Here is a 26,505-nt window from a genome sequence, read left to right on the forward strand (position 1 = left end):
CTCCTGGTGCTGCTTTGTAACTGGGTTACTTGTTGCTTTGTATTATATAATTGTTTCTCTGGATGTATGTACTGTATATATAATTTCTTTTATTCAGTAGCTCTCGGTAATCTAAAATATATTGGACTACGTTATTGAGAAAGAAACTATATCGGATGAAGATTGTTATTGCAATTTTATCGCTCTGGCAACACACACTGTTTAAAAACAACACTAGGGAGTGCAAAGTTACAGAGTTGGCCTGTCACTCTGTGTGTCGCCATACAATATCCAGGTATTGGGGTGCTCGAACAATTTTTATTATGGGCTTGCTGATGGAGATCAAGAACTTGGTGTATGTTATTACTATTTCAAGCCAGGGGGTGCGGCACCACCCCTAGCTCCAGCACCATTGCCAGGTATTTTAGGATTCTTGAAACAGTGCATAATCCACTGTTATATGTAATCTGTGTGCTGCTGCTGCAGCACAGGCATAACCGAAGGCCCTCTCTGGGAAGAGCTTCTACTGAAGTCCAGGTGAGTGAGGCTTAGTCCCTAATATGTGACCTACAGTTCAGCCTTAGCTATGAACTTTGGGGATAGTGCTTTAATTTTTTTTCCTGGTGTGTGTATGAGTGTGTGTATTTAGAAGTTTCTTCAGTCTCTAATATTTCCTTTCCATTTAGGGCCCATCCCTACCACCCTTGCTCAGGGGGTCATCCCTGTATCAGTTAGAAGGATTCTCACATGAGCAAGGACTGCTGGATGGGGCCCTGTGTTCGTACTGAACTGTTTGAGAAGTACTTGTTCATTGTCATGTTTGCTTGTGGTTTTAAAGGCTTGATCCAAAGCTCACCAAAGTCAATGGAAAGATCCTTGTTAATTTCAATGGGTGTTGGATCAGACCCTAAAAATAACTTGTACTTCACACTGTCCATACGGCGGAATCTGAGAGGGAGGCTAGAACAGACTGGGAGATGGTGTCCTGTTCCCACTGTGAGACTTATTTACTACACCTCTGCCCCGTTATAACGCCACCCGATATAACACGAATTTGGATATAATGCGGTAAAGCAGCGCTCTGGCGGATCAAATCAAGTTTGATGTAACGCGGTTTCACCTATAACGCTCCCGAGGACAGCGTTATATCGAAGTAGAGGTGTATTTTGTTCATGACTTTGCAGCCCCCCCCATGTTTTTCAACTTTTATTATAATAAATGTAACCCTTCTGTTCATTCTGCTATGCCTGTAACTTAAATGATGAGTGTCCTTTACCTGTAATACTGGTCTTGTGTATGTGTGTGGTGGTGGGGAAATGAGGTGGCGTTGTAGACCCATTCTCTGACGCACCACTATATCTCTTTGAAGTCAGATGTGTGAAGCAATAATATAAACAAAATAAATGGCAATTTAAGCAGCAACATGTGGTTCATCTTGATGCAAAGCATGAGTGAGACTTCCTTTAGGTAGAAATACATTGATTTCCTGTACTAGGAGCTTTAATAGGCTTGTTTATTAACTGATAGTTCTATGTAACTCTCGGTGTTAATAAGCAACAGAACAACTGTGAAATCAGTTAATATAATTCTGGTAATTTAGTTCATTTGCTTTGTTAAATTTCATTTTTCTATCCGTATCATGGGAAATCAGCTGCTAGATGCTGTTTATAACCCTCTGCAGATTTAAAAAAAAAAAGTGTTTTTTTTCCTGACCACATTTATTTTTCTTCATATAAAGCTTTTTATTATAACATGCCTTCTGAGATCTGTTTAGCAGATTTATATCTCTTAAGCATTTTAAACTAAATTTTCCAGATTTGAGGATAATTGCTAGACAATTATTAAAACACAGATCATCTTCTGTTGGACCAGTTTTTTGTCTTTCTCGGAGAAATCTAAGCCCATGTATCCTTGGATCGGATGTCCACTCAACGGGGCAGTTAGTGTTTCATGCACATTTAATAAATCTGTATAAAGACTGTCTTCACATATTCAATGAAAATAGTCACTGCAGATGGTCCTGATTTTTTTTAAAAAGAATGAGTTGATTGCTTTAATTTCTTTTCAGAATAACACAAGCTACTATAGCCAGATGATGGCTCACAAAGACATGAAACTAGTGATGCAAATTCTGCATTAACTTGAACTCCAGAATTTGGCCCTATTTGTTATCTTTGGGAGGGAAGGGGAAGAAGACTTGTTCAAGATGAGCTAGAAAATTTGGGATGGTTTTGATAAGCAGGAAGCAGATTTCTGTTTCTTGAAGGATGTGCTATTTTTTACTCAGCAGCAAATTAAGCTTAGGAAAAGGAAATAAACTTTTATAGTAACCTTTGACAGACCTGAGCCGGTTACTTTTTCTTGCCATTCTTGTATATGAAGAAAATCTGAGCAGAATTTTATTTCCCCCTTCCCATTTTACAAATCATGCAGTCTTGTCTTGTCCTAAGTCATTATATTGGGGAGTGAAGCTTTAAAGCAGCTTATAAGGACTAGAGAATGCGCTTCAGTAGTAAGGTTTTAAAAAGGAAAAGGTATCAGACTAAGAGGGAAATCAGTGTTGCTTTTAAGGTTCTCTGAGGGCATAAATGTTATATACTTTATAAATATTTGGCATTTAAAACAAGATGCCTGGGGACACTAAGAGGAAGGATGGTTCAGTGGTTAGGGCACTGGGTGAGGATGTTGGAGATGTGGGTTCAGTTCTCTGCTCTGCAATGGACTTCCTGTGTGACCTTGGGCAAGTCACTTAGCCTCATTGTGCCTCAGTTTCCCATCTGTACAGTGAGGCTAATAATGCTTCCTTGGCTCACAGAGCAGTTGTGAGGATAAATATCTTTAAAAGATTGTGAAACTCTTTGAGATCTATAGATGAAAAGTGCTCTCTGTGAAATAGGCATTATTCTTCATTATCATAGAATATCAGGGTTGGAAGGGACCTCAGGAGATCATCTAGTCCAACCCCCTGCTCAAAGCAGGACCAATCCCTAGACAGATTTTTGCCCCAGATCCCTAAATGGCCCCACTCAAGGATTGAACTCACAACCCTGCAGGCCAGTGCTCAAACCACTGAGCTATTATGATAATAAATATTTGAGATTTAAATCAGCGTAAAGAAGGATGGCCTGAAAATGAAGTGATGACGTGTTCTTGGCCTTTAGGGACAAGCACTTCAGCATAGATATATTGTAGCTGTCAGCTGGGTTGGGCCCACCAGCATCAAACCCAGGGGATAGATTGTTTTTTCTTTGCCTTTGTGGCTGCTACCCCTCTCCTTGTTAATCATTCTAGTGACGATTTCTACAAAGCATTAGTGCCCTCAATTCATGGTGAAGCAAAATGCACATTGACAGTGTTCAATGCCTTGTAGGATTGGCCTCCCACTGAATCTCTGCTTGGTCACGAGAACAGAGGGACAGAGGAATTGAGGCCCTGTTGGGCCTCAATTCAACAAAGTACTTACACATCCCTATTCAGCTTATTCATGCTTCATGATGAGCATGTGTTTAAGTGCGTTGCTGAATTGGGACCATAAAGTGTGATGTGTGAGCAATATGCAGTGGTGTTAGAAACATTCCTCCAGGACAGGAAGATGGATTCAAAGACCCAATACTGTATATCTTTTTGATTCTCCATTTCTCTGACCTCAGTCTTGCCAGCTCTCACGGTACTTAATGTTTTTCTTGAAGCCCTAGCTCCTGGAGTCGTGTGAGATTACATGAGAATCTCATCTTTCATTTAAAAAAAAATAAAAAATCTGACCCTTATGGTTGTGGAGAGAATCTGGAAAGTGTGACTCCTAAAGGCTCCAAAATCAGACAGCAAATTAAAAGTACCCCAAATGTATTATTTTGTAAAATCTCATGATTTGGCAGGATAAGAGGGCTGATTCAGGAGTTTTGAATGCATGGGATTGGCAGTCCTGTGATAAGCAGTTGCCCCACAAACCTGACTGAAAGCTGGTAGCTCTGACTTTCAGCCTTGCTACTCTTGTGACGATCTCTATTTAAAACCTCTAGAAAAGTATTTGAGAGCATTTCTTGAAATCTCTCTGAAGTCTAGTACTTCGTATTGGAGAAACTTTTAATAATGAGTATAAGCTACAAAAATTGTGATGCAGTTCCACTGGGAAGCTTTACAAATGTGTTTACTTCAAATGAAACCCTTTTCAATGTGCCTTTTTTTTTTTAATCTGCACTTGAAAAGCAAGAACAAGGAGAATAATTGAAGAATTTAAAATATTTTTTAAAACTGAAAGAAAACAAAACAATGTTAAGATTAAAACTTGGTCTTCCCATCTGAACACTTAGTTTCTTTTGTTATGCTTGTCTTAGAAATATCTCTCTCAAGATGCAAGTTTTTGAAGATACATATTTCTTACCTGGTTGCCTGCTGCAGATTAAAGGGATATCTGTCAAATATTTTCTGTTTTAATTTTGTATTATTTATTAAGCCTATAGGTGTATGTGGCATTTTACAAAAAGATTGGGGCCACAGAATTTGCCCCAAGGAACTTAAAATCTAGAGCCTTGTTTCTGTCTGTGTGTCTGTCTCTCTTCCTCTCTTGCAATTCTATTAACTTTTTGGTTTTATTGGGTTGACTTGGGAGTATGGTTCATTGTTGGAGACACGAGAAAGAAATGGGTTGGGAGGAGGGATGTGGAGAAGAAAAGAGCAGCTGCATGATATAACTAGCTTATATATGTTTTTTCATTCTTCTATTTGTTATGCCCTCTTAGAAGCCTGTATGCAAAATGCCAAACTTTATATATAAAAAGAAAAGAGAAATATTGCTTTTTAGCTTCTGAGAATAAAAAGAAAGGAAAGCGATTAGAGATGGTGGATTCTTATAGCTCTGATCCAGGTTTGTTAAGACAAAGGGAGAAAAAAAATCCAATCTCCCTGAAATATTTACAGAGGTAAATCTGATGAAGAAATTTAGGCTAGGAAGAGCAGTGACAGTGGACAATCAGTAAACCATAGTGAAAGAAGCAGCAGAACAATAATGTCACTCTGGTTTAGATAGGAACCTGTGCCACGGTGCTGTGTCATACCCTGTGTCTAAGGTGCTGTGTCGTGTTCTTCTTTGCAGTGATGTAAGGCGGAGAATTCAGCAAACAATAGCTCAGGCATTTGGTATCAGCTCCTCTTCCATGTATCTGACCAAGCCAACCTTCTTCTCAAGAATAAACAGCACAGAGGCCAAGACAACGCATGATGAGTACTGGCACCCGCACATTGACAAGGTAAGTGGCAGGTTCAGAGAGGCAGAATATGTTTCCTTGGGATTAAATCACTTTGGAGACTCAGTACCCAAGTACCCAAGTGTACCAGACCATAATAACAATTGCAGTTGGAAGATGTTTATAGGCTGGTGATATAAAAGTTGGTTCAGTTAAAGGAACATGGATGAAGAATACGCCAGCTTGCCTTTGTCATGCTGGGAGGACAGGACAGGATCACTCATTTTTTTCAAAAGTGTGGTAAATTAATGGTAAATTCTCAGAATGGAGAGGGATAACTAGTGGTGTTCCCCAAGGGTCAGTCCTAGGACCAATCCTATTCAATTTATTCATAAATGATCTGGAGAAAGGGGTAAACAGTGAGGTGGCAAAGTTTGCAGATGACACTAAACTACTCAAGATAGTTAAGACCAAAGCAGATTGTGAAGAACTTCAAAAAGATCTCACAAAACTAAGTGATTGGGCAACAAAATGGCAAATGAAATTTAATGTGGATAAATGTAAAGTAATGCACATTGGAAAAAATAACCCCAACTATACATACAACATGATGGGGGCTAATTTAGCTACAACGAGTCAGGAAAAAGATCTTGGAGTTATCGTGGATAGTTCTCTGAAGATGTCCACGCAGTGTGCAGAGGCGGTCAAAAAAGCAAACAGGATGTTAGGAATAATTAAAAAGGGGATAGAGAATAAGACTGAGAATATATTATTGCCCTTATATAAATCCGTGGTACGCCCACATCTCGAATACTGTGTACAGATGTGGTCTCCTCACCTCAAAAAAGATATTCTAGCACTAGAAAAGGTTCAGAAAAGAGCAACTAAAATGATTAGGGGTTTAGAGAGGGTCCCATATGAGGAAAGATTAAAGAGGCTAGGACTCTTCAGTTTGGAAAAGAGGAGACTAAGGGGGGACATGATAGAGATATATAAAATCATGAGTGATGTTGAGAAAGTGGATAAGGAAAAGTTATTTCCTTATTCCCATAATACAAGAACTAGGGGTCACCAAATGAAATTAATAGGCAGCAGCTTTAAAACAAATAAAAGGAAGTTCTTCTTCACGCAGCGCACAGTCAACTTGTGGAACTCCTTACCTGAGGAGGTTGTGAAGGCTAGGACTATAACAATGTTTAAAAGGGGACTAGATAAATTCATGGTGGCTAAGTCCATACATGGCTATTAGCCAGGATGGGTAAGAATGGTGTCCCTAGCCTCTGTTCGTCAGAGGATGGAGATGGATGGCAGGAGAGAGATCACTTGATCATTGCCTGTTAGGTTCACTCCCTCAGGGGCACCTGGCATTGGCCACTGTCGGTAGACAGATACTGGGGTAGATGGACCTTTGGTCTGACCCGGTACGGCCTTTCTTATGTTCTTATGTTATGTTATGTAGTTTTCCTTTGAAATCTTTGGTATTTTCTGCTAGAATTTTTCAACCATGAGATACTCTGTAAATACAGTAAAAGCTTTGTTATCCGGTATGTTGCAGAAATGAAGGGTGCCGGTTAACTAAGAGTTATCTTACCAATGGAATACCAATTTTCAAATAATTAGAATACAATAAAATGAATAAAGTATAAAATAGTATACAGGTACTCACCAATCCAGTAGTAGTATTGCACTGCAGAGTGGTTCGTTCTTGAAGCACTTAGGTGTATACAGGTAAAGCTTCTATACAGTAACTTTTCTATACAGTAGGTTCTTATGACACTACATATCACTATGGGCAGCACATGGCGTACACCCAGATCACTAAAAATACACTTAACACTAAAACTATACTGAACATAATTTAATTGTTCTTAGATGATTCAGAAGGCACTTCAGGATCTTTCAGTGCCTCAGGCTCATCATTATCAACATCAGTTATCATTGTAGATGTCGAAGGTGTAGGAGATTGAGCTGAATCTATAATGACCCTATAACACACTCCGGAAGCTGTTTTTTGAATAAATCCCTGATATCAGCTTGCTTACTTGTATTCTGCCTCTTTTGCACAAAAGTAGAGTGCAGAATGTGCAATTGCATAATGTCCTGTGCAGTATACTAGTCCCGGTTATTAGATTTGAAGATTTGTATTGGGAGATATCAGAAGTGCCAGTTAATAGAGCTTACTGGCTGACAAAGTGCCGGATAACACAGCTTTTACTGTATCAACACCAGTTGAAAGGAGAGATATCTGTCGTGTGTGTGTGTGTGTGTGTGTGTGTGTATACACATTTTAAAATAACATAAACACAAAGGCAGTGTTTTGTCTCAAAAAATACCTTGCCATATAATACTGATTCTAATGTGAGCTTTGTTCCTCCAATCCTAGCAGATCAAAAGGTTTGGGGGTCTTGGTGTCAGATAAAAGATGATGCAACTCTTAATTGTGACACATACTTAATAGCATCTGCCATGATGTTCCCATATCCCAATCCTGTGCCTATAAATATTAGTGTATATTCAGGATACCCTTGTGGTGGGACACTTCACCCATACTTAGTAGCAGTAATCTCATTATATGTGATATATCTGTTAGAGTTTAATATCCTTTGCTGTTGGCTAATTATGGTGGGTATACTGAGGTTGCTTTAGTTAGTAGATCTCTGTGTATATTACACTTTCCCTTCTCTTTTGGTGATTTATAACTTTGTGATATGCAGGTGAATAAAAACATTCTGTAATGTACAATGCTTGTCAGTCTAAAATTTTGTAAGGAGAAAGGCATATCTGTGTAAATACATATGGTACTCCCGCCTCCCTTTGTATTTCTGATCGTGTTTATTACTATTCAGGCATCAAGAGAAAACAGTCATATGTTCTTTGAGAAAAAATGCAGTCAGGGATTCCGATGACTGAGCAGTCCTATCAAACATGTTTCTGGTTTGCACAATATGAAAAAGAAAAATGTCTGATTGTTTTGTTCTGCAGAGGGGCTACCCCATCTAAGATACTCAATAACACTCCTGAATGTTAAACAAAGCAGAAAAGTTTGTCATCTGCTCATCGCTGAGATCTGTTTTTTAAAATTAGGGGTGGATTTTGACAAGTGCTTTAATAAATGGACTGATTAATCACTCACCCACCTCCCAAGTAGTGTTTTAACTACAGCCTTTTAGCACTCATGCACATAAACTGGAAAAGAAAAAACTTCTTTGAGCCAAAAACAGCTTTATTTTGAGGGTGTGAGAAGAGCAGAGAGATGGTGTTTCATCTATCCATGGTCTGTCTTGGAAAGCCCAATATGAGGGTGTTGAGTGGCAAACAAAATTCTTTCTGCTTCTGACATCCACAAAGCTCCAGGTAAGAGTTTTGTTGCAAGCAGTTTTTTCTGTGTCAGTTAGTGTACTTGTGCTATGGGATATGTTGTATGATGGTAAACGTTGGTGTTGTGCAGGAACTAGAATTTTCATCCCACCAAACGTTTTTCATTTCTGAAAAATTTTCATTCTGGATCCGAATGAAAAGTCAGATATGTAACATTTTCTGTGGGATGGACATTTTTAAAACAATCAGTTTCAGAAGAACTGAAAAGGGATTTTTTGAAAATTTCTGGTCCAGCCTCTCCAGCTAAGTGTCAGCTTGCCAAGCAAACTGCCGGGGAGTCCTAGCTCTGGGAGAGCTCACTAGATGGGCTGCTGAAGACCTGGAGCCCAGGGACTCCTGACACCCTGGCAGCTTGTGAAGGAGCCCTGGGCAGTCTGGGCTGGCAGGAAACCAGGCAGGGTTGGTTGGCTGGCCTGCCTGCCTGGTCTCTTTTGAAAGTTTAATAGAATCAACACATTCCTGTGGAACATTTCAGTTTTGTCAAAGTAGCATTTTCCTGATGGAAAACTCTTTTTCGGAAAACTTTCAGACATCTCTCATAATCACTGTTTCAGGTCCTAGGATGGAAAATGATTTTGGCACCCCTTGTGCAGACTGGCTGAGCAAAAGCTTCTCCTTGTCCTCGGCTGTTGATTTGACACCCCAAGAAGTTGGTTGAAGGCCAGCCCTGGTTTCAGAGGTGTGATGAACACTCAGTCTCTTAAAGCACTTATCAATATGCACAGATAACTTAAATACTTAGGCATCAGTGCAGTGGCACTGGAACAGTTTTTGGAGTTAGGGTGCTGAGCTGCACCTCTTACCCCTGCCTGCATGGTGGAGGATGCGGACATGGTTAAGGCGTGGAGGCTGGGGCCACAGCTAGGAGTGGGTGCAGAGCCTGGGGTGTGTGGCCGGCAGCTGGCACCCTGGTCCAAGTGGCAAGGATACTGGGGCCGGTGGCTGGGCGGGACCCTGGGCTGGCAGCCAGGACCCTGGGGCCAGCAGCGGAGCCCCTGGGCACAGGTCCGGTGGCTGAGCGGGACCTGGGGCTGGGGGCTGAGTGGGACCCGGGGCCGGCAGCGGAGCCCCCAGGCAGCAGCAGGGCTGGCGGCTGGGACCCAGGACAGCAGGTGTGCGGGGCTGGTGGCCAGGATGCTGGGTGCAAAACGTGGGGGTGCTGCAGCAATCTCTGCACTCCTACTTCCCACGTCTATGCATCAGTGATGTGCAAGGTTTATTTTATTGCATGTTCTTTGGAGAAGATGTGACTTTTTCATGATCTGTTTTTGGTAATTATGGAAGGTTTATTGAGTGATTTTGTAAACATAGCAGGGGTCTTTCATCTCTGAGATCATAGCTTATGACCTTTTGTGACGTTCTCAGTGGATTGAACTGAGTGAGTCTTGGTTTTGAGTTTAGTTACATACATTGCATCCAAGGGGATCTATGTAAATAAGCAGAACTCAAAGTACTGGTGAGAGAGCCAGATAGCTAAATAAATTGGGAGTTCAGCAGAGATTTAAAAACTGGAATTGCTCCAGAATCATGGCCCACCCAAGCCGAACCAGATCTAAGATATACAGCCATCCAAAAGCTTATCAGTGCCTCACTGTCAGTAGGTAAAAGTTATTAGTAGGCCGGCTTCTAAGGGCATGACTTGAACATCCCTTATTAGAAGTCACACAAAGAAATATTTCTTACCAGGAAAAATACTTGATATTAAAAGGATCAAGTTGCATGGAATAATAATTAATAAATACTTAGTTCTTATGTTTTGTCCATGTTTCTGACAGCATCAGTCAAAGCTGTGGTAGTCACCTTTGATTTGCTGAACTTCTACTATTTCCCCATGTTTATTCCCCCCACTGTTCCTCACAGCTTCTTGTCAACTGCTGCAAATGGACCATTTTGATCACCACTACAAAAAGTTTTTCTCTCTCCCGCTGGTAATAGCTCACCTTAACTGATCACTCTCGTTAGAGTGTGTATGGTAACACCCATTGTTTCATGTTCTCTGTGTATATATATATATATATCCCTATTGTATTTTCCACTGCATGCATCGGATGAAGTGGGCTGTAGCCCATGAAAGCTTATCCTCAAATACATTTGTTAGTCTCTAAGGTGCCACAAGTACTCCTGTTCTTTCTATGAACTGATTAACAGTTCATAGAACTGGCGGCTCTCTCATTAACAAAGTGCTCATTCTGCAGTGCTGAACTTCAGAAGATGTTGTGACAGGCTGACAATGCTTGAGGCAGCCTCAGTTTAAATTAGGATAGTAATGCAAGATCAAGTGTAGAGCCATTGATAAAGCAATGATAATCCACACCAGCTTTTTGAATATTGTTGGTTAAAGGGGTACTGTAAATACAGAGTAACATAGATGGGGAGGATTTATGCAGTGCAGGTTAACCAAACTGATCCTAATAAGGACTGTATCTAGAATGAAAATAGTGCTGAAGTGGCTTCTGGCAGTTCCATCACATGCTCCAGTCTGTTACAGGGGACCCCATCATAGCAAAGATTCCAGTTCCATGAAATGCAATGACATCATATGTTTTCACTCTGACTCTCCTTGTTAGTCTATTCTCAAAAGAACTGTTGCATCTTCACCATTCCACAGCAGCTTTAGGTTACTACAAATCTATAATAAACAGAAGAAAAAAGTGTCTGTGTAATGCCAGAAAGAAGGAGAATTACTCAAAAATGGTAACTGGTTTGAGGATTGCACCATGTGTTTTGTCAGTTTTTGAAGATGTAACTGGAGGTAGTTTGAATGAGAAGATACATCCCGTATTTATGCTGCTGCTCTGCACAGTGAAACTTTGTCAGCAAAGAATTTGACAAGCTGTGTAATAAGTGAACATGTAATAGGAATACACTATCCCAGGTCAATGTTTTATTTGGAGATACTGTATCTATTTAACAATGACTTTTGCTTAAAACTAATGAAGGTAATTTGGGCTGCTACAGTCTATTAATGTCTCGGCCAATTCACTAATTTTTGGAGACTATTTTTTAGGCTGTTTTTCAGAACAGAGGTCAGCTAGAGTTCACATCCTCTGCAGCTCATCTTTCCCTCTGCCTCCGGGATTATGGCCCTGTTTACAATCTAAATGACCCAAAAAAGCCTCTGCTTTTTTTCTGAACCTGGATTATGTCAAGTGAAACTGATCATGTTCACACTTGTTCTTAACTAAGGTGTGGCGGAGAAATACTGTTGAGTTTTCCCCACCTTGTAAAATAAACACCATTCTTTTTATGGTCATCTTCTCTTAGGCAGTTTTTCTTCAGTTTACCCAAGGGCTGGAGAACCCCAGCAACTCCCAACTCAAGTGTTGCATTAGAAGGCAAACCTCTATCATGACTACTATGACTGACTAATACAAATATAATTCCACAGCCAATGAACTTGCAAAGTACCAATAGGATGGGTTTCATAGAACTTGGTAAGAGTACTCGGAATGGGAAAATAGTAATATGAACAATTACTTTGTTCAAATGATTATGAGTGAAGTTTACATTTCCTATTGGAGCTGGTGATTTTCCATTTGTTTCCTGGCTGTATGCTCGTCACCAGCAAGAACACATTACCTGGGTGTATCTCACTTAAATAATCACCATGTCATTGGGGCGGGGGGCGCTCAGGCACTGGTGTGCCTCCGTCCCTCCTGTTCTCTCTTTGTGTCACATAATAGTCTGGTCTCTTGTGGACTGTAATACTTTGGTCTAATTTTGGTTGTTGGGTTTAATGTGTGGGTTCTAGGTGGTGTTGGCGGCCTGTAATGTATAGGCTAGATCAGGGGTGGGCAAATTTTTGGCCCGAGGGCGACATTTGGATGGAGAGATTGCATGCAGGGCCATGAATGTAGGGCTGGGGTAGGGGGTTGGGTTGCGGGAGGGAGTGCGAGGTGTGGGAGGGGGTGCGGTGTGCAGGAAGGGGCTAAGGGCAAGGGGTTGGGGCAGAGTAGGGGTGCGGGGTATATGAGGGGGCTCAGGGAAGGGGGTTGGGGTGCAAGCAGGAAGTTGGGGTGCGGGGTGTGGGATCCGGCCCAGCACCGCTTACCTGGAGTGGCTCCGGGGTGGCAGCGGCATGCACTGGGGTCAGGGCAGGCTCCCTTCCTGCCTGCCCCTCCCCCAGCCCCATCCTGAGCCGCTCCGGGAAGCGGCCGGCACCATGTGCCTGCGGCCCTTGGGAGAGGAGGAGCAGAGGGATCCACATGCTGCCCTTGCTTGTGGGTACCTCCCCCGAAGCTCCCATGGTTCCCTGTTCCTGGCCAATGGGAGCTGTGGGGGAGGTACCCACAGGCAAAGGCAGCATGCGGAGTCCTCTGCCCTCCCTTCCCCCAGGGGCCACAGGGACGTGGTGCCGGCTGCTTCTGGGAGCAGCGCGGGGCCCACTGCGCCACAGAGTTGGCAATCCTGCGGGTCAGATCCAAAGCCCTGAGGGGCTGGATCCAGCCCACGGGCTGTAGTTTGCCCACCCCTAGGCTAGAAGGTCAGACTAGATGATCTGGTGGTCCCTTCTGGCCTTGAACTCTATGATTGTGTCACAGACATCATCCTAGGAGCCAGAGTGGGCTGAATAAGATTGAAGAGTATAGCTGAAATTCCAAGAGTATTTTAATCAAAGTGATAACAGGCTGGGAGAGAATATTTAAAAACTAAAGGAAATTAAACTGTGATATCCATAACACGGAGCCCCCTGCCACCAAGGCTTGGGAGCAAAGACTGTGAGGCCTTTGGTTGATAGCACTGTGTGGTCCTCAGAGTGTATCTAGAATTGTTCATCCCTGTGCTGAGGCCAGTACCGTATCTTCTGAATTCTAAAATAAGGCTTAAGTGGGACATCAGTGATGCACAGTCTTTGTGCTGGGATTTCACTTTAGTGAGGTTCCTCCCTGGGAAGGAATTCCATGGCTTTGGTAGGCACGATTTGCATTAAGACTCTTCTTCTGTTCCATAGGCTGGGCCAGAAAGGAGTGTCTTGCGTGAATAGCATGTTGGAATACCATCTGTGAATTCTATCATGAAATGATCCAAAATTCAGTGAAAACTAACTTAAAAAATATACACAACAGACAATGCTGGCAATGCTTATCCCTGTCCTCACTAGTAATCGCACGAGAACCCTCTCTGAGTGCTGTCATTACAATCTGGGGAACTTTCAAGGTAGAAATGGGGAATGGGGATTTGTGTGTGTGTGGAAGGAAAACAAGATGAGCTCGTTATTTTAACTCATTTGAATGAGTGACACAGTGGAGGAAAGAGCTGTAACTGTAGTAGTTATTGTTTGTCCATTTTTTGTCTCTTTTTCATACATTAGGGTGAATTTTTGAATTCTGTAGCTACTAACTATTGTTGTCATGTGTTTGCATTATTTGAGCACTATATTTGTTCCTTCTCTCCTGCATTCTTTACTATTTTCCACATTTGTTTTGCATCAGCAAATTAATAATGTGGTCATTTAATCTGGGCAGCAGATGTCTCTGTTGAGGCCACACCTAAAATTTTCAAGTTATCCTGTCATATGGAAACTAATTTATTTTCAGCAGGAGAATTTTTCTTTATGAAAGTTGTCAAAGTTCTCTGTATTAGTATCCTGACAATGCACATGCAGAGCAGCCAGCAGGTTGCATTTTTACTGTTCCGATCCAGGTGTCCTTGTGCACACCTCATTTATCATCTTGCAGGTGAACTATGGGCTGTCAAGGGAGCAGATCTGCTATGCAACTGGTTGAATGGCTTTTGTTTTTCTATTATTAACAGCAACAAAAGTGTAACATAGTTTTTAAATGCATCGTGTAAAATTTATACACTGATTCTTGTCATGGTAAATAATTTGGTAACATGATTGTGATACTAATGAAGATGTGATTGTGTCCATCTGGGATGACTGAGACAATATGTCAGTCAATATGTTCATGATTATTTATTTTATTGAAGCATTGAAGCTCAGAAAGTCACCCAGAGTCCATAAGATATGAAAATGTGACCTATATTGAAGTAAAAGTTGCTTTCTAAAAGATATATTGGTTCTATGCTTAGACCATACTATAGGAATTATGAGGGGAGCTGGTAGAAACCACTATATTTAGGTTGTCAAACATTTCAATTATAAAAGATAGTTGCAACTGTTTCTTTGGACTTGTCTCCACTTACTGGGGGATTGACGTGCAGTGATTGATCCACCAGGGGTCGATTTAGCGGGTCTAAGGAAGACCCACTAAATCGGCTGCCGATTGCTCTCCCATCGACTCCCCTACACACCCACCCACACTATACTGGGAACTGCTGGAGCAGCAGTGTGGGTGAGTATATAGGGGACTTGGAGGGGTTCTCCTCACCCACTCAGGACCCAGTACATAGCTCTAGTGGATCATGCCCCCTTCATGTATTGCTCTCAGAAGACTGGGCCAGAGCTCTCCCAGGGTGGGAAGAAATGGGATGGGGGAGAGAGACAAACTCGACTCCATACAACCACTCTGTTGATTCAGCGTATGACCACAGTAGCCAAGCCTTTCCATTCTAGGGCAGCACATGGAGCAGGAGCTCTCTCAACTCCTGAGTGTGGGAAGGAGACAGACAGATACCTTCCAGATGCAGCATCTAGACCCAGCGGTCTATCCTCCTTCTGGGACAACAGCCTTGTCCTGCCATCTGCCTGCACCTTAAATGGTAGCTGTCTGTACTGCAGTGCTGAAGGTTCAGGGTTCAAACACTGCTGCTGATGCATGATGTAGGGATTGTTTCAGTTGCACACAAAGAATTGTGGCAAAATTTTCAAAAACACTTAAGCCCCATCCCAGAATTGATTTAGGTATATAGAAACCTAAGACCAATTGAACTTTCAATGAGATTTAGACTCTGAAGTGTCTAAGTTACTTTTGAAAAGGTTTAGTTGCTTTGGAAAATTTTTACCATTGATTTAAAAAATAGCCCCCAAAACCTAGAAAATTCCATGCAAAAAACCTGTATGTTAAATGAATGTTTAGGTTGCAAAGTTAAGCACTTTAAGGCTGGGATATGTGATTTTTACAATTGTCCGTGAAGTTCTGTCCCCTTGTGTGTATGCATCTCAATACAGCCTTTTATTATGTAATCACATTATTTTTTTCCCAAAGAACCCTACCTCTCTTATTTCACAGGACTGATGCAAAAGGGACAGAAACTAGTTATCATCTGAATCTGAAATACTTCCCATGCCATCAAAAGTCACTTAAGTCACAAACAAGGCTCCGCCATCCCTGTCTATCCTGTTCCACTCTTTTCATGCCCTTACTGATGTTAAGTCTCAGAAGTTTTCTATCTCTGAGTAATGTTTGATGGAGGGATTCTTTTGTTTAGCGCCTTTTACATGATCCTCCAGCTGCTCAATGACACCCCTAGCATGGCAGATGCTCTGGCTTCTTTCTTAACACGTGACCCAGATATTTTCATTACCTTTTCCAGATAACTCTGGAGATGAGGAGTTGAACGCTGATGTATTTCACCGTTTGTTATAAATTAATTCAATTTAATATCTCTTATTTTCCTCAGGCATTTGTTTTTAGAATCATAGAATAGTAGGACTGGAAGGGACCTCGAGAGGTCAGTAGTCCAGTCTCCTGTACTCATGGCACTTAGTCATCTGTCTGTACTTTTGGTGGATTTCCAGCTTTCAAATCCAGTTGTTTAAATGGAAACAGCATGTGAGATGAAGTTTTGTAGTTTGGTCTTTAATGTGTAGATTTTTGATGACCAAATCTTGTTTACACTGGTGAATGCAGCTGCTGCCTTGCTAATTCATGACATTATTTCCTTCTGGAAATCCCCCATTTGATTGCAGGTTTCTGCCAACATATGTGGATTGACTCTCACCTCTTGTATTCCTTTGCTTTCTAATGTAAGATTTGAATAGGGAGTTGCTGGGGATCTCACAGATTTGTTATTTCATAACTAATTATTAAGAGTCTTTTTTGCATAGCTGGACAGTCTCTTGGTCTTTGCTTGCTTGTTGGTTGAACTGTCACCTAGAGTTATGTTGTCAGCAAAATCTAAATCTTCTTAAGTCGTGCAATGCCTGTGTTGTATGTCTACGCTTTTTCTCATAAGGGCATGTCTACATTACACCAACATAGCTATGCTGACATAACTCTGTACTGTGGACACAGCCTACGCAGACAGGTGTTTTTCCATCGGTGTGGGAACCTCACCTCCCTGAGCAACGGTACCTATGCAAAAGAAGCATTCTTCCATCAGCACAGCTACATCTCCACTGGTTGGCATAGGTTAGTCAGGGGTTTGGTTTTTTCACTCCCCTGACTGATGCAGTTTTGTCAACCTAACTTTTGAGTGTAGACCAAGCCATAATGAAGTCAATGGCAATGCCAAACAGTAGAGGTGAAAAAATGCATCCTTGTTTGATGCCAGTGTCTGTTAACCATTCACTCAAGTCTGTGTTTCTTTAATTGTACAAGCTGCACCTTGATATAAAGCCTTGATGATGTTAGCTAGTTTTGTTGGCATACTATAACACTTCAAGCGATGTCAGAATAAATTGGGCTGGAGACTGTCAAATGTTTTTTTCAAATCTGTGAAGTTTCTGGGAAGTGGGTTTTGTTACTCCATACCCTATTCTTAGGGTGAAAATCTGGTCAACTTGTGATCTACTGGATCAAAATCCAGCCTGCTTTTCAGGTAGCTCAACTGCTTCCTTTATTCTGCTTAAGATGATACTGCAGAAGGCTTTGCCTATTGCTGAAAGAAGTGTAACACCTTACCGGTTGTTAGTTATTTTGATTATCTTTCTTTGGCATTTTGACAATAATGCCATTTTTCCATTGTCTTGAAGGCTTTACCTGGTCCCATGTGTTATTGAAAAGTTTGGTGATTTTACTGATGATCTCATCAGCACAAACTTCCAGAATTTCCCTGTTCTTCGCCTGCAGCTTTCCCAGGTTTTCACTTTTTTAGTGCATCTTTTACAATATGAAATATTGTGCTATCTATTTCTGGGTGTTTAATTTCTTTGTCAAAGTCAACAATTTATTTTGGCTTTGGTCATTTTAACATCTCTTGAAAGTGTTCTGCCCATCACTCATTTTTTTTCTTTTTTTTTCTTCTGTTGGTAAGGTCATTCTTTAGTTACCCTTAACAGGCCCTCTGGCTGGTGTAAACTTGCCACTTAGAACGCTGTTGAATTGATGAAGTGTCTTACAATCACCTCTTTCAGCAGCTGCCTCAGCTTCTTCGGCAGTGTTATCCATATATTTCCTCTTGTCTCTTCTCATGCTGCTTTTCACTGCTGTGTCTTTTGGGTTAAACAGATTTTTTGCTGCCGCTTTTTCTGGAGGTGTTTTTGAAGAGTGAATGTTTGCTTTGGCTTATCCCTTTCTTTTACACAGTTCCACATATCCTCACTTATCCAGACCTTAGGTTTGCATGTCTGGAAACCAACTACAGTTATTGCAGCATCTGTGATACCGTCATGCAGAAAGGATCATGACATGTCAATGTTGACTTCTTGTAGTGGTTCTCAGTCCTACAGCATCTATACTCTGTTCTTTAGTTCAGTTTGACATTGCTGCTGTAATGTCTTCTCTGTTTGCCTTTTGCTAACTTTCTTGCCTCTTTTGGGGGTTTTATTTTTCTTTCAACATTGTCATCTCTGTATGCTCTGATGCCTTGGAGAGTTGCTCTAAATTTCCTTCCATTACATAGACAATCTGTCTGGTTCCTGGTGACTCCATCTGAAACATTCCAAGTTACTTGTGCGTATCTATGTGCAAATACAGTAACTCCTCACTTAACGTTGTCCCGGTTAACTCTGTTTCGTCGTTAGGTTGCTGATCAATTAGAGAACATGTTCATTTAAAGTTGCGCAAAGCTCCCTTATAATGTTGTTTGGCAGCCGCCTGCTTTGTCCACTGCTTGCAGAAAGAGCAGCCCCTTGGAGCTAACTGGTGGGGGCTTGGAACCAGGGTGGCCAGGCAGCCCCCCTATCAGCTCCCCTAAGTTCCTGTGTGGCTATCAATTGCCAGGCAGTTCTGCTGTCTCTCCCCCCACTGCTTTGTACCACTCCTGCCCTCTGCCTTGGAGCTGCTCCCAGGAGTCTCCTGCTTGCTGTGTGGGAGGGGATGGGGCAGGGATGCTAATGTCAGGGTGTCCCCCGCTCCTGTACGCTGCTGCCTCCCGCCCCGCTCTTGTACCTCATCTCCACAGAGTGGGGTTGGGGGGGCATGACAGGGCTCAGGACGAAGGGAACTTGCTGGCAGTAGTTACGTCTCAATGTGCTGATCTACTTAAAAAGGCAGTGTACTTAGAGTGGAGTCAGCGTACTTAAAAGGGGCAGTGCATCTCTCTCACACTCTCACTCACACACACAATGTGTGTGTTTCTCTCTCTGCCATGCTGTGTCTCCTCTCTCCATTCATGCTGCCTTGTAGAGTGTGAGGCTACATTAACAATAATGTGTTAACCCTTGAGGGCTCAGCCAAGTGCTAGTTCATCATTTGGCAGCAAGGCATTCCCTGGGAAATATCCCACCCGCCTCCACCCTCTGACTCCACCACCTCAACCAAGCTTCACAATCATCATTGCTGTGTACAGTATTAAATTGTTTGTTTAAAACATATACTGTGTATACGTGTGTGTGTGTATTTATGTGTGTGTATAGTCTTTTGTCTGGCGAAAAAAATTTCCCTGGAACCTAACCCCTCTATTTACATTAATTCTTATGGGGAAATTGGATTCACTTAACATCGTTTTGCTTAAAGGAGCATTTTTCAGGAACATAATTACAATGTTAAGCAAGGAGTTACTGTAGTGTTCCACCCATTATGAGCGCTGACACCAGCCACAGTCCTAGAAGTCATTTGCTGTTCTGATTTTGGGAACCATGGTATGCTTGCCCATTGCTTTCACCACTCTGTTGTTGTCATTCCCAATCTTATAATCAAAGTCTCCCATTATTAAGCAGGTGTTAAGCTTGGGAATATTGTCAATCAGTTTGTAGGCAACTGCAGAATTGATCTTATTATAGCTGTCTGTTGGTGTATAACATTGTATAAATATCAGTTTCATGTATTGTGTTTTGAAACCTAGCTCGAATCAATCAATGATTAATTGGCTCCCAATCTATTATCGATTTTTATGCTTTGGAAGTATTAATCAGTGCTGTTCCCTCTGAGAGGTAATCATTTTTCCTCCCTGAATATATTACTATTTAATTTTTGAGTTTTTTTTTATCAGCTCCTGGCCATTGACATTTCTTCTTCCAAGGTTTTTGAGATTTGTCAACAAGATGAAAGCACTTTATTTCCTACAGTTTTGTACAGTGTGTTCCAGAGAGTTCAGTGCGGCTCTGAATGGGCTCCAGGGACTACCTGAACAGATCTGAATGCCAATAGGGGCACAGTTGTTCATCTCTGTAAGAAGGCAGTTTTTCTGCATCATAGCTGGTTTGCATTTGAATGGGGTTCTTATTTTGGGCTCAGAACCAGTTTACTGATCTATCAGTTTCCTCATATGCCATGCACCGTGTGATTGGAAAATGGATAGGGTACAAATTCAGGCCTATTCACATTAGTCTCTGTATCTTGAAGCACAACACAAATAAAAAGTATATCCTTGCTAATGATAACAGGGAAACCTATTTCACATTACTGAAATGATCAAATTGGTGAGTAAGCAAATAAACAAAACTTAAAAAAAAATCAAGGAGGATCCATTACAAAATATCTTAATTTTGACAGTTGTAATTTAGTTTAACATATAACACTTCATAATGTGCTAATCATATTGTCATTGAAAAAAATAAAGCAGTTTTAGTAACATGAGGCCTAAATTAGCATCTGCTATTAAATCTGTCATTTTGGTATGCAAATTATAAAGGGTGTACAGATTAACATAGTGCATTTTGGCTCATGCTGAATGACTGTGCAAACTAACTAGCAGAAATGTCTAAATGATTTTTGCTTTGCCAGATCCATATGTTTTAAGTTAAATTATTCATAAAGAACTTTTGAAAATTGATCAGTCTGTAGTTGTCAGTATGACTTTTATTAGTTGGTTTCAATTATAATAGAGTTTTTTTTCATGTAATTTATTAAGCCTTTTGATATTTAATGTGAGTGGGATAATAAATGCATTTGATATTCATGGGATGTTGTGTTATTCCAGAGAGGCTGTTATAATTTAGTGTCATTCAGTGACCACTTATAAATAGTCACCACTTCTTAATACTGATCTACCTTTGAGTGCTAGCAATCGTGAAGAACAGTAATAGGAAAAGCTATTTGCTGCTAAAGGTTATATAGACATGCTGACTTAAAAAACCCAAAAACCTCAGATTAGTATCAATGGTTAGTATCACTGGTGCAAATGCACTATTGCTGAAAAATTGGTTTTGGAGAGGACTAGCCAGGGCCTTGCTGAAAACATAGACAAATAAGGTTTTGCAATTTCTTTTTCAAGTTTATAAATTAGGAGGAGGAACTGGATATACTAACTTTGCAGTCAGAGGAATGTCTCCTTTTCAGTGTCTGAAAAAGTATAGGTAGCCACATAGCCATTTTTTTTGTAGGTTATAGGGTCAGAGTTGGTGGGGTGGGTTGAGAGAGAATGGAGGACATCACTGAGGGAGAGAGGAGCACTGCACTGTTGATTGTATACCATAATGAAAGCCCCTAAAGCCTCAGACTTGCAAGCGCGGAAGAGAAAGAGTAAGTTGCACTGAACGCTGTGAAATGAGAGAGGCAGCCTTCCCATTCCTGAAGCAACCTGTGGTCTCATCTCCAGTGCAAGCAAACATGTCCTTTTAGCTGAAAGTGTCTCTGCAGTATTGGCTGCAAGGAAGACAGAATTATGGAGTGGGGATTTATTACTAGCCTGAAAAAGTTGATGAACCTTCAGGGTGTTGGGACTAAAATGTCATTAATAACATCACTTTCTTTAATGCCCTTCCACATTTCCTTGCATTTGTAATGTGGTTTAGACAAAGAGGATAAAGGGGAAAGGCTGAAATTTAAATTTTCCCTTACTCCAGATTTAGATTTTAATACAGCTTGTTTTTTCTGATGTAACTTTTCTTTTAAATCCTTAGGCTCAAAATAGCAAAATGAAGTAAATGTAAAGAAGAGCCTCATCCTCCATCTGGTATCTTAATTTTCTCCAAATCTCATTTTATTCTCTCTGTCATAGTCATTGCTCATGTATGCAACTGCTACTCGGTCAAAATTTTGGCTTTATCTGACACTGGTGCACCTATACTTTAAAAAAAAAAATTGAACTGGAAATGTCAAGACAGTTTATGGGTTTGCAAGGCATTTATTGATCTGAATAGTTCTATTTTGTTCCTCTTGAACCCAGGTATCAAGCAAAATTAGTAATGTAAAAAAAAAGAAATTGTTAAGGACAAAGTCTGAAGGGCATTTTATGACATTTAAAAGGAACAGCGTGTGATGAACTTAAAACATGTGGTCCTCAGTGCTTTGTAGAAAAACATTTTATTTCCAAAGCCATCTGTGAACTTTTTTAACAAAACAAAGTAAAAAAGAGGATCTGTTCCTCTAACAGATGTCAGTCTACTTGGAAGATCTGAATCATCAGCACATCTGAGTCCTTGTATGCTAGCAGATGAAAGGGAGGACGGGTGAGGGAGTGAAAGGTGAGTTGCCCAGATAACCCTCTTATCTGTGATTAGATAAGAGAGGGAACTAATCAGTCAGAGTTTGCGAGAATCCTTTTCATCCCCAGCCCTGCAGAGTTTTCACCTTGATACAATATCTATCTCTGTGTTTCTATACTTTTTTAACATCAGGCCAAAATGTCAGGTCAGGAGCTGGTATCCATTTTGCTAGGAGAAAAAATAGCTAGAGGAGTTAGGCTGACAGAGGTCGATAGTCTTTCTAAAGCTACTAGGAAATGAACAGTTTGTTCCCAGCTTTAGAGAGCTTTTTAGTGAATGTCTAAAATAAGATGTGAAAAACTGGAAAAGTCCCTCAGACCTATTGGATCTGGAGTTTGCGTTCTGGAGAGGCCAGACTGGAGTCAGGTAATTTAATGTGCTCTCTTTGTTCCTAGGTAACCTACGGCTCCTTTGACTATACATCTCTGCTTTATCTGTCTGACTACACTGAAGATTTTGGTGGTGGTCGATTTGTGTTCATGGATGTCGGTGCTAACAGGACTGTAGAACCCCGAGCAGGTAGGGTTCTCAGTTTACCTTCACTACATAACTCTCCATAGACCAATTCCTGTTCTCAGTTAGACCAGTGCTACCGAATTCCACAGTATGACAGGATAGAATTAAGCCTAATGTGTTCCAAGTGGGTAGTCAGTAACGTGACCTGGGACAGTGGATAGGCCACAATAATGATTAATGGATTGAAGGCAGTAAAATTCATCCTGTTTCTGGCAAAAGTTCAGTTACTTAGGAAGAAATGGTGAAATAGACTAGAAATGGCCAAGGTTTGAGTTCACCTGAGACTGGCCAGACACATGGAATAACTGCCTGAAAAGTCACAGCCTTCCTTAAATAGGATTCACAAGATTGTCTTTCTAAAGCCTTCTCCTTTATGGCTAAGAAGTCCTTTTCCCTAAGGTTGATTTCCAGTCTTCTACTCCCTAAGCCAGCTGGGGCTGGAACTGCTGTGGAGGCAATTGTTCCTGGGAAGAGGGAGCTGTGTGAATGTTCATCTCTTGCTGATCTCTGTCCAGTTAAGCAGAGGCTTGCCTGGGCTCTGAGGGTATCTGTATCCTGGCTTTGGCCACAAGAATGAGGAGAGTTGCCTTGTTGTGTCTTGAGGGTGGAGTGAAGATAGGCTAAACTTGGAAACGTCAGCTGGTGCAAAATGCTGCCACCTGTATTTTGAGAAGTATTTGCTCCAGGGACCTTGGCTGTCAGTTCATTTCTGGGTGTAATTCAAAAGTGTCAGTTTTAACAAATAAAGATTTAAATGTGTTGGATTCTGGTTAGTGTGGAGAGCAGCTCTCTCTTAACCAAATCCTGAGGTGTTGAGATCAGCTGAGGTGCTCTAGTTAACATTCCCGTGATTTAATTGCAAGAGGTCGTCAGCTTGGAAGCCACTTCTGTTCACCCCAAGCCTTTTAACTTCCAGGTCACACTCTAAGACCCATTTGTTCTCCCAGGCTTTTACTGGAGAGATCGGAGGAGCAGAAGGATGTGGGGGTAGTGGAAAGAGTCTTTTTTCTTAGGAGGACCAGTTTTTTGCACATTTCTCATAATAGTTTTTATACTGAATGTATGTGGCCTAGGCACTGAATGAACACATTAGTACAAACTGAATAAAGCAGGGAAAAAATAGTCTGTGAGCTATATAAAGAATATGCATTATGTTATGGGAATGGAGGAGGTTTTTTTCCTGTAATCTGTTATTCTGTTCAGATTTGCAACAACTCAATGGATATCTTTGACACGTGGAAAGCGTTCTTCAAATGTTTTTAAAACTGGCACGTAAAAGAAATGAATATATCACATAAACTGTAAGTGCTTTGGGGTGAGGACTGTCTTTTTGTTCTGCATTCATACAGCACCTAGCACAGCAGGGCCCTGGTACATGCATGGGGCTTCTAGGTGTTACCTCAATACAAATAACCAAGAATAGTGATAACAGCAATTAGGCCATTACCGTGTCTTGAGTTCCACTTAATTTTGTTTTGTGGGGATATATGGGCCTCTTTGGTGTTACTCCAATGAACTCCTAATCATTGGCAAATTAAGCATTTTGGCAAATGAATAATTTTCAGAAGTAACTGCTGATTATGGACGCTTCAGCTGTATAAGGTGTCTAACTTGAGGCACTTTAAAGGAGCTTGATGTTCAGAAAGTGCTGAGCGCCCACCATCTGAAAATCAGGTCCTTTGAAGTGCCTCAAACGGGGCACCTGAAAATACAGGCACCCAAAATCATCATTAACTACTTGAGAATTTAGGCCATGATGCCTAATTTGCAGATAAGTGCTCATTCAGTGGGGTGACGCCAAACATCTGTTTAGTAGGTACAGAAAAGAAAAGCTCTAAAGAATATTCTGAGCTCACAACATGCAGTCTAAGTGCATGGCCTTTTCTGATTCAGGTGAGTCTGATGCTTTGCTTCTCTCCTGAGAAAGAAATCCAATAGAAAGGCCATGAAACTGGAAGAGGGACTGTTGAAAATAATCGTGTAATTTCCAGACACGTCCCAAAGAATAGTCAGCACTGTCACTACAGCCAGTTGCCATTGGAAGTTAGTTGTTGGGCATTAGGTGGGTTAGCTAGATTGTGTTGGATGTAAAGTCATTTGTCATAAGGTCTGTCTTTTCTGTGTTAAGTACAGCAATATTAACATTTATGGTGCTACATAAATTATCATTACCAATAAGTGATTTGGAGAATCCTGAGTGAAAAGGAGAAGGGGTTGGGAAATTTGAGATGAAGCACAATGTAAAAGCACAATGTAAAATGCTGTCTTGCTGTGGAGCGCTAAGATTCCTCCAAGGACCCAGAGCTGTGCAGGGAAGACCTCCCTCTCAAACTCTGGCAGGTCTAGGACCCAGATAGTGCCTTTCTCTCTCTCTTCCCCAACCCCTCCCCATTGTGTGGCCTTAGATAAATCTGCAGAGAGGAGCCATCCAGAGGCTTCAGACTGTAGGATCAGAAGCAGCCAAAGCAGAGACCTTTGGTCCTCTGGACATTCAGAGAACTTTCTACCATTTTGACTGGACTTTCTCTGCCCTGTGTTGATTGGCTGTTTGCTCCAACCCTCCCCTTTCCTTAGAAGTCTCTTCACTTTAGCTTCACTCACGCCACACCTGTCTTTCTTATCTGCTTGTCTCTGCCCTGTCCCCCTCACCCCTTCCTCTTTCATTGTCCCCTCTCCCTTCCCTTTTCTTTCCATGTAGCTTATCCCCTTCTAACTACCTCCCCCCAACTTGTGCAAGTAACATGATGTTTCCTGCCACATCACATTGTTCACCCCTGTATGCCCTTTCCCCCACCCTGTGTCTGTCTTGTATATTTAGATTGTAAACTCTTTGGGACGGGAACCAGCTATTACCGGTGCTTGTACAGTGCCTAGCACAATGGAGTTGGCTCTTAGGCACTACTGTAATTAATAATGTTGGTAAAATATAACTTGCATGAGAAGGTCCTTTTGATTAACCAAGAAGAAATAACTCTAGAGGACTTTTCTATCATGGAAGCAAGCTGTGTTATAGTTTTCACTTTCAGAATGCTTCTCTGCTCTTCACACTTGTTCTCTGACCCCTGCTGTTTAGGGAGAAAAAAAACTGTTATATGAAATTTCTGTCAATAAGTTTTGCTTAATTCTCATTTTTATCAGAAACTGTTTTCCAGTGGTCCCTGACTCCTTGCCAGCTAACTTAGCTGTGTCATAGCTTGAATATCATTCTGAGTGTAGAAAACATTTATCTTTCTTATTGTTGCAGTTTTAGTATGCAGCGCAGGAAAACCAATACCATGTGCTGAAATAAGTGCTTAAGTTTCTTCTCTGACAATAATTTGTCTGAGTGTCAAAGATTACAGTACCAAATTGATGAAATAGAACAAAAAACTACTCATTTGAAGGGAGATAGTAAATGAACAATAAACCATTGTAGGATTTCTGTTGGGTAGAAATGCTACAAGGACACACTTCACTATTGCCTCTTGAATGTTTTTCATAGGACTGAAAGTGGAGTATAATTCCTGGGTGAGTGAATGCACTAGTTTCTCAGTGACATGGCAAACTACAGTTGGAGACTAATTTTTAAACCACTTTCTATCAGCTCCCAAAATGTTACTTGTATGCAAATATATAAAAGTTTCCTTTTCTCACAAATTAAATAGGATGGATGGGAGAGAGAGCACAATACGGACCATCTTAAAGATATTAGCATCACTACAATGCTGACTAGTTTAACTCTTAAAAACATCTCTCATGTTATTTAATATTACCTTTATAAAGCTATATAAAGAATATGCATTATGTTATGGGAAT

At 41.1% G+C, this 26,505-nt stretch overlaps 1 protein-coding gene across 5 annotated transcripts in view; it reads left to right on the forward strand.

Moving 5' to 3' along the window:
• OGFOD3 (2-oxoglutarate and iron dependent oxygenase domain containing 3) overlaps positions 1-26,505 on the forward strand; it is an 88,211-nt gene that overhangs the window by 32,881 nt on the left and 28,825 nt on the right. For 4 of the 5 annotated variants that reach the window (XM_039501048.1, XM_039501044.1, XM_039501047.1 and 1 more), the window contains 2 exons: positions 5,072-5,225; positions 22,590-22,713. In XM_039501048.1, coding sequence (XP_039356982.1) covers positions 5,072-5,225; positions 22,590-22,713 — 278 coding nt within the window. The remainder of the gene's footprint in view (positions 1-5,071; positions 5,226-22,589; positions 22,714-26,505) is intronic. The other variant, XM_039501046.1, reaches the window with a different exon arrangement.

Source organism: Mauremys reevesii, linkage group 15 (genome assembly GCF_016161935.1).
Source record: "Mauremys reevesii isolate NIE-2019 linkage group 15, ASM1616193v1, whole genome shotgun sequence".
NCBI lineage: Eukaryota > Metazoa > Chordata > Testudines > Geoemydidae > Mauremys > Mauremys reevesii.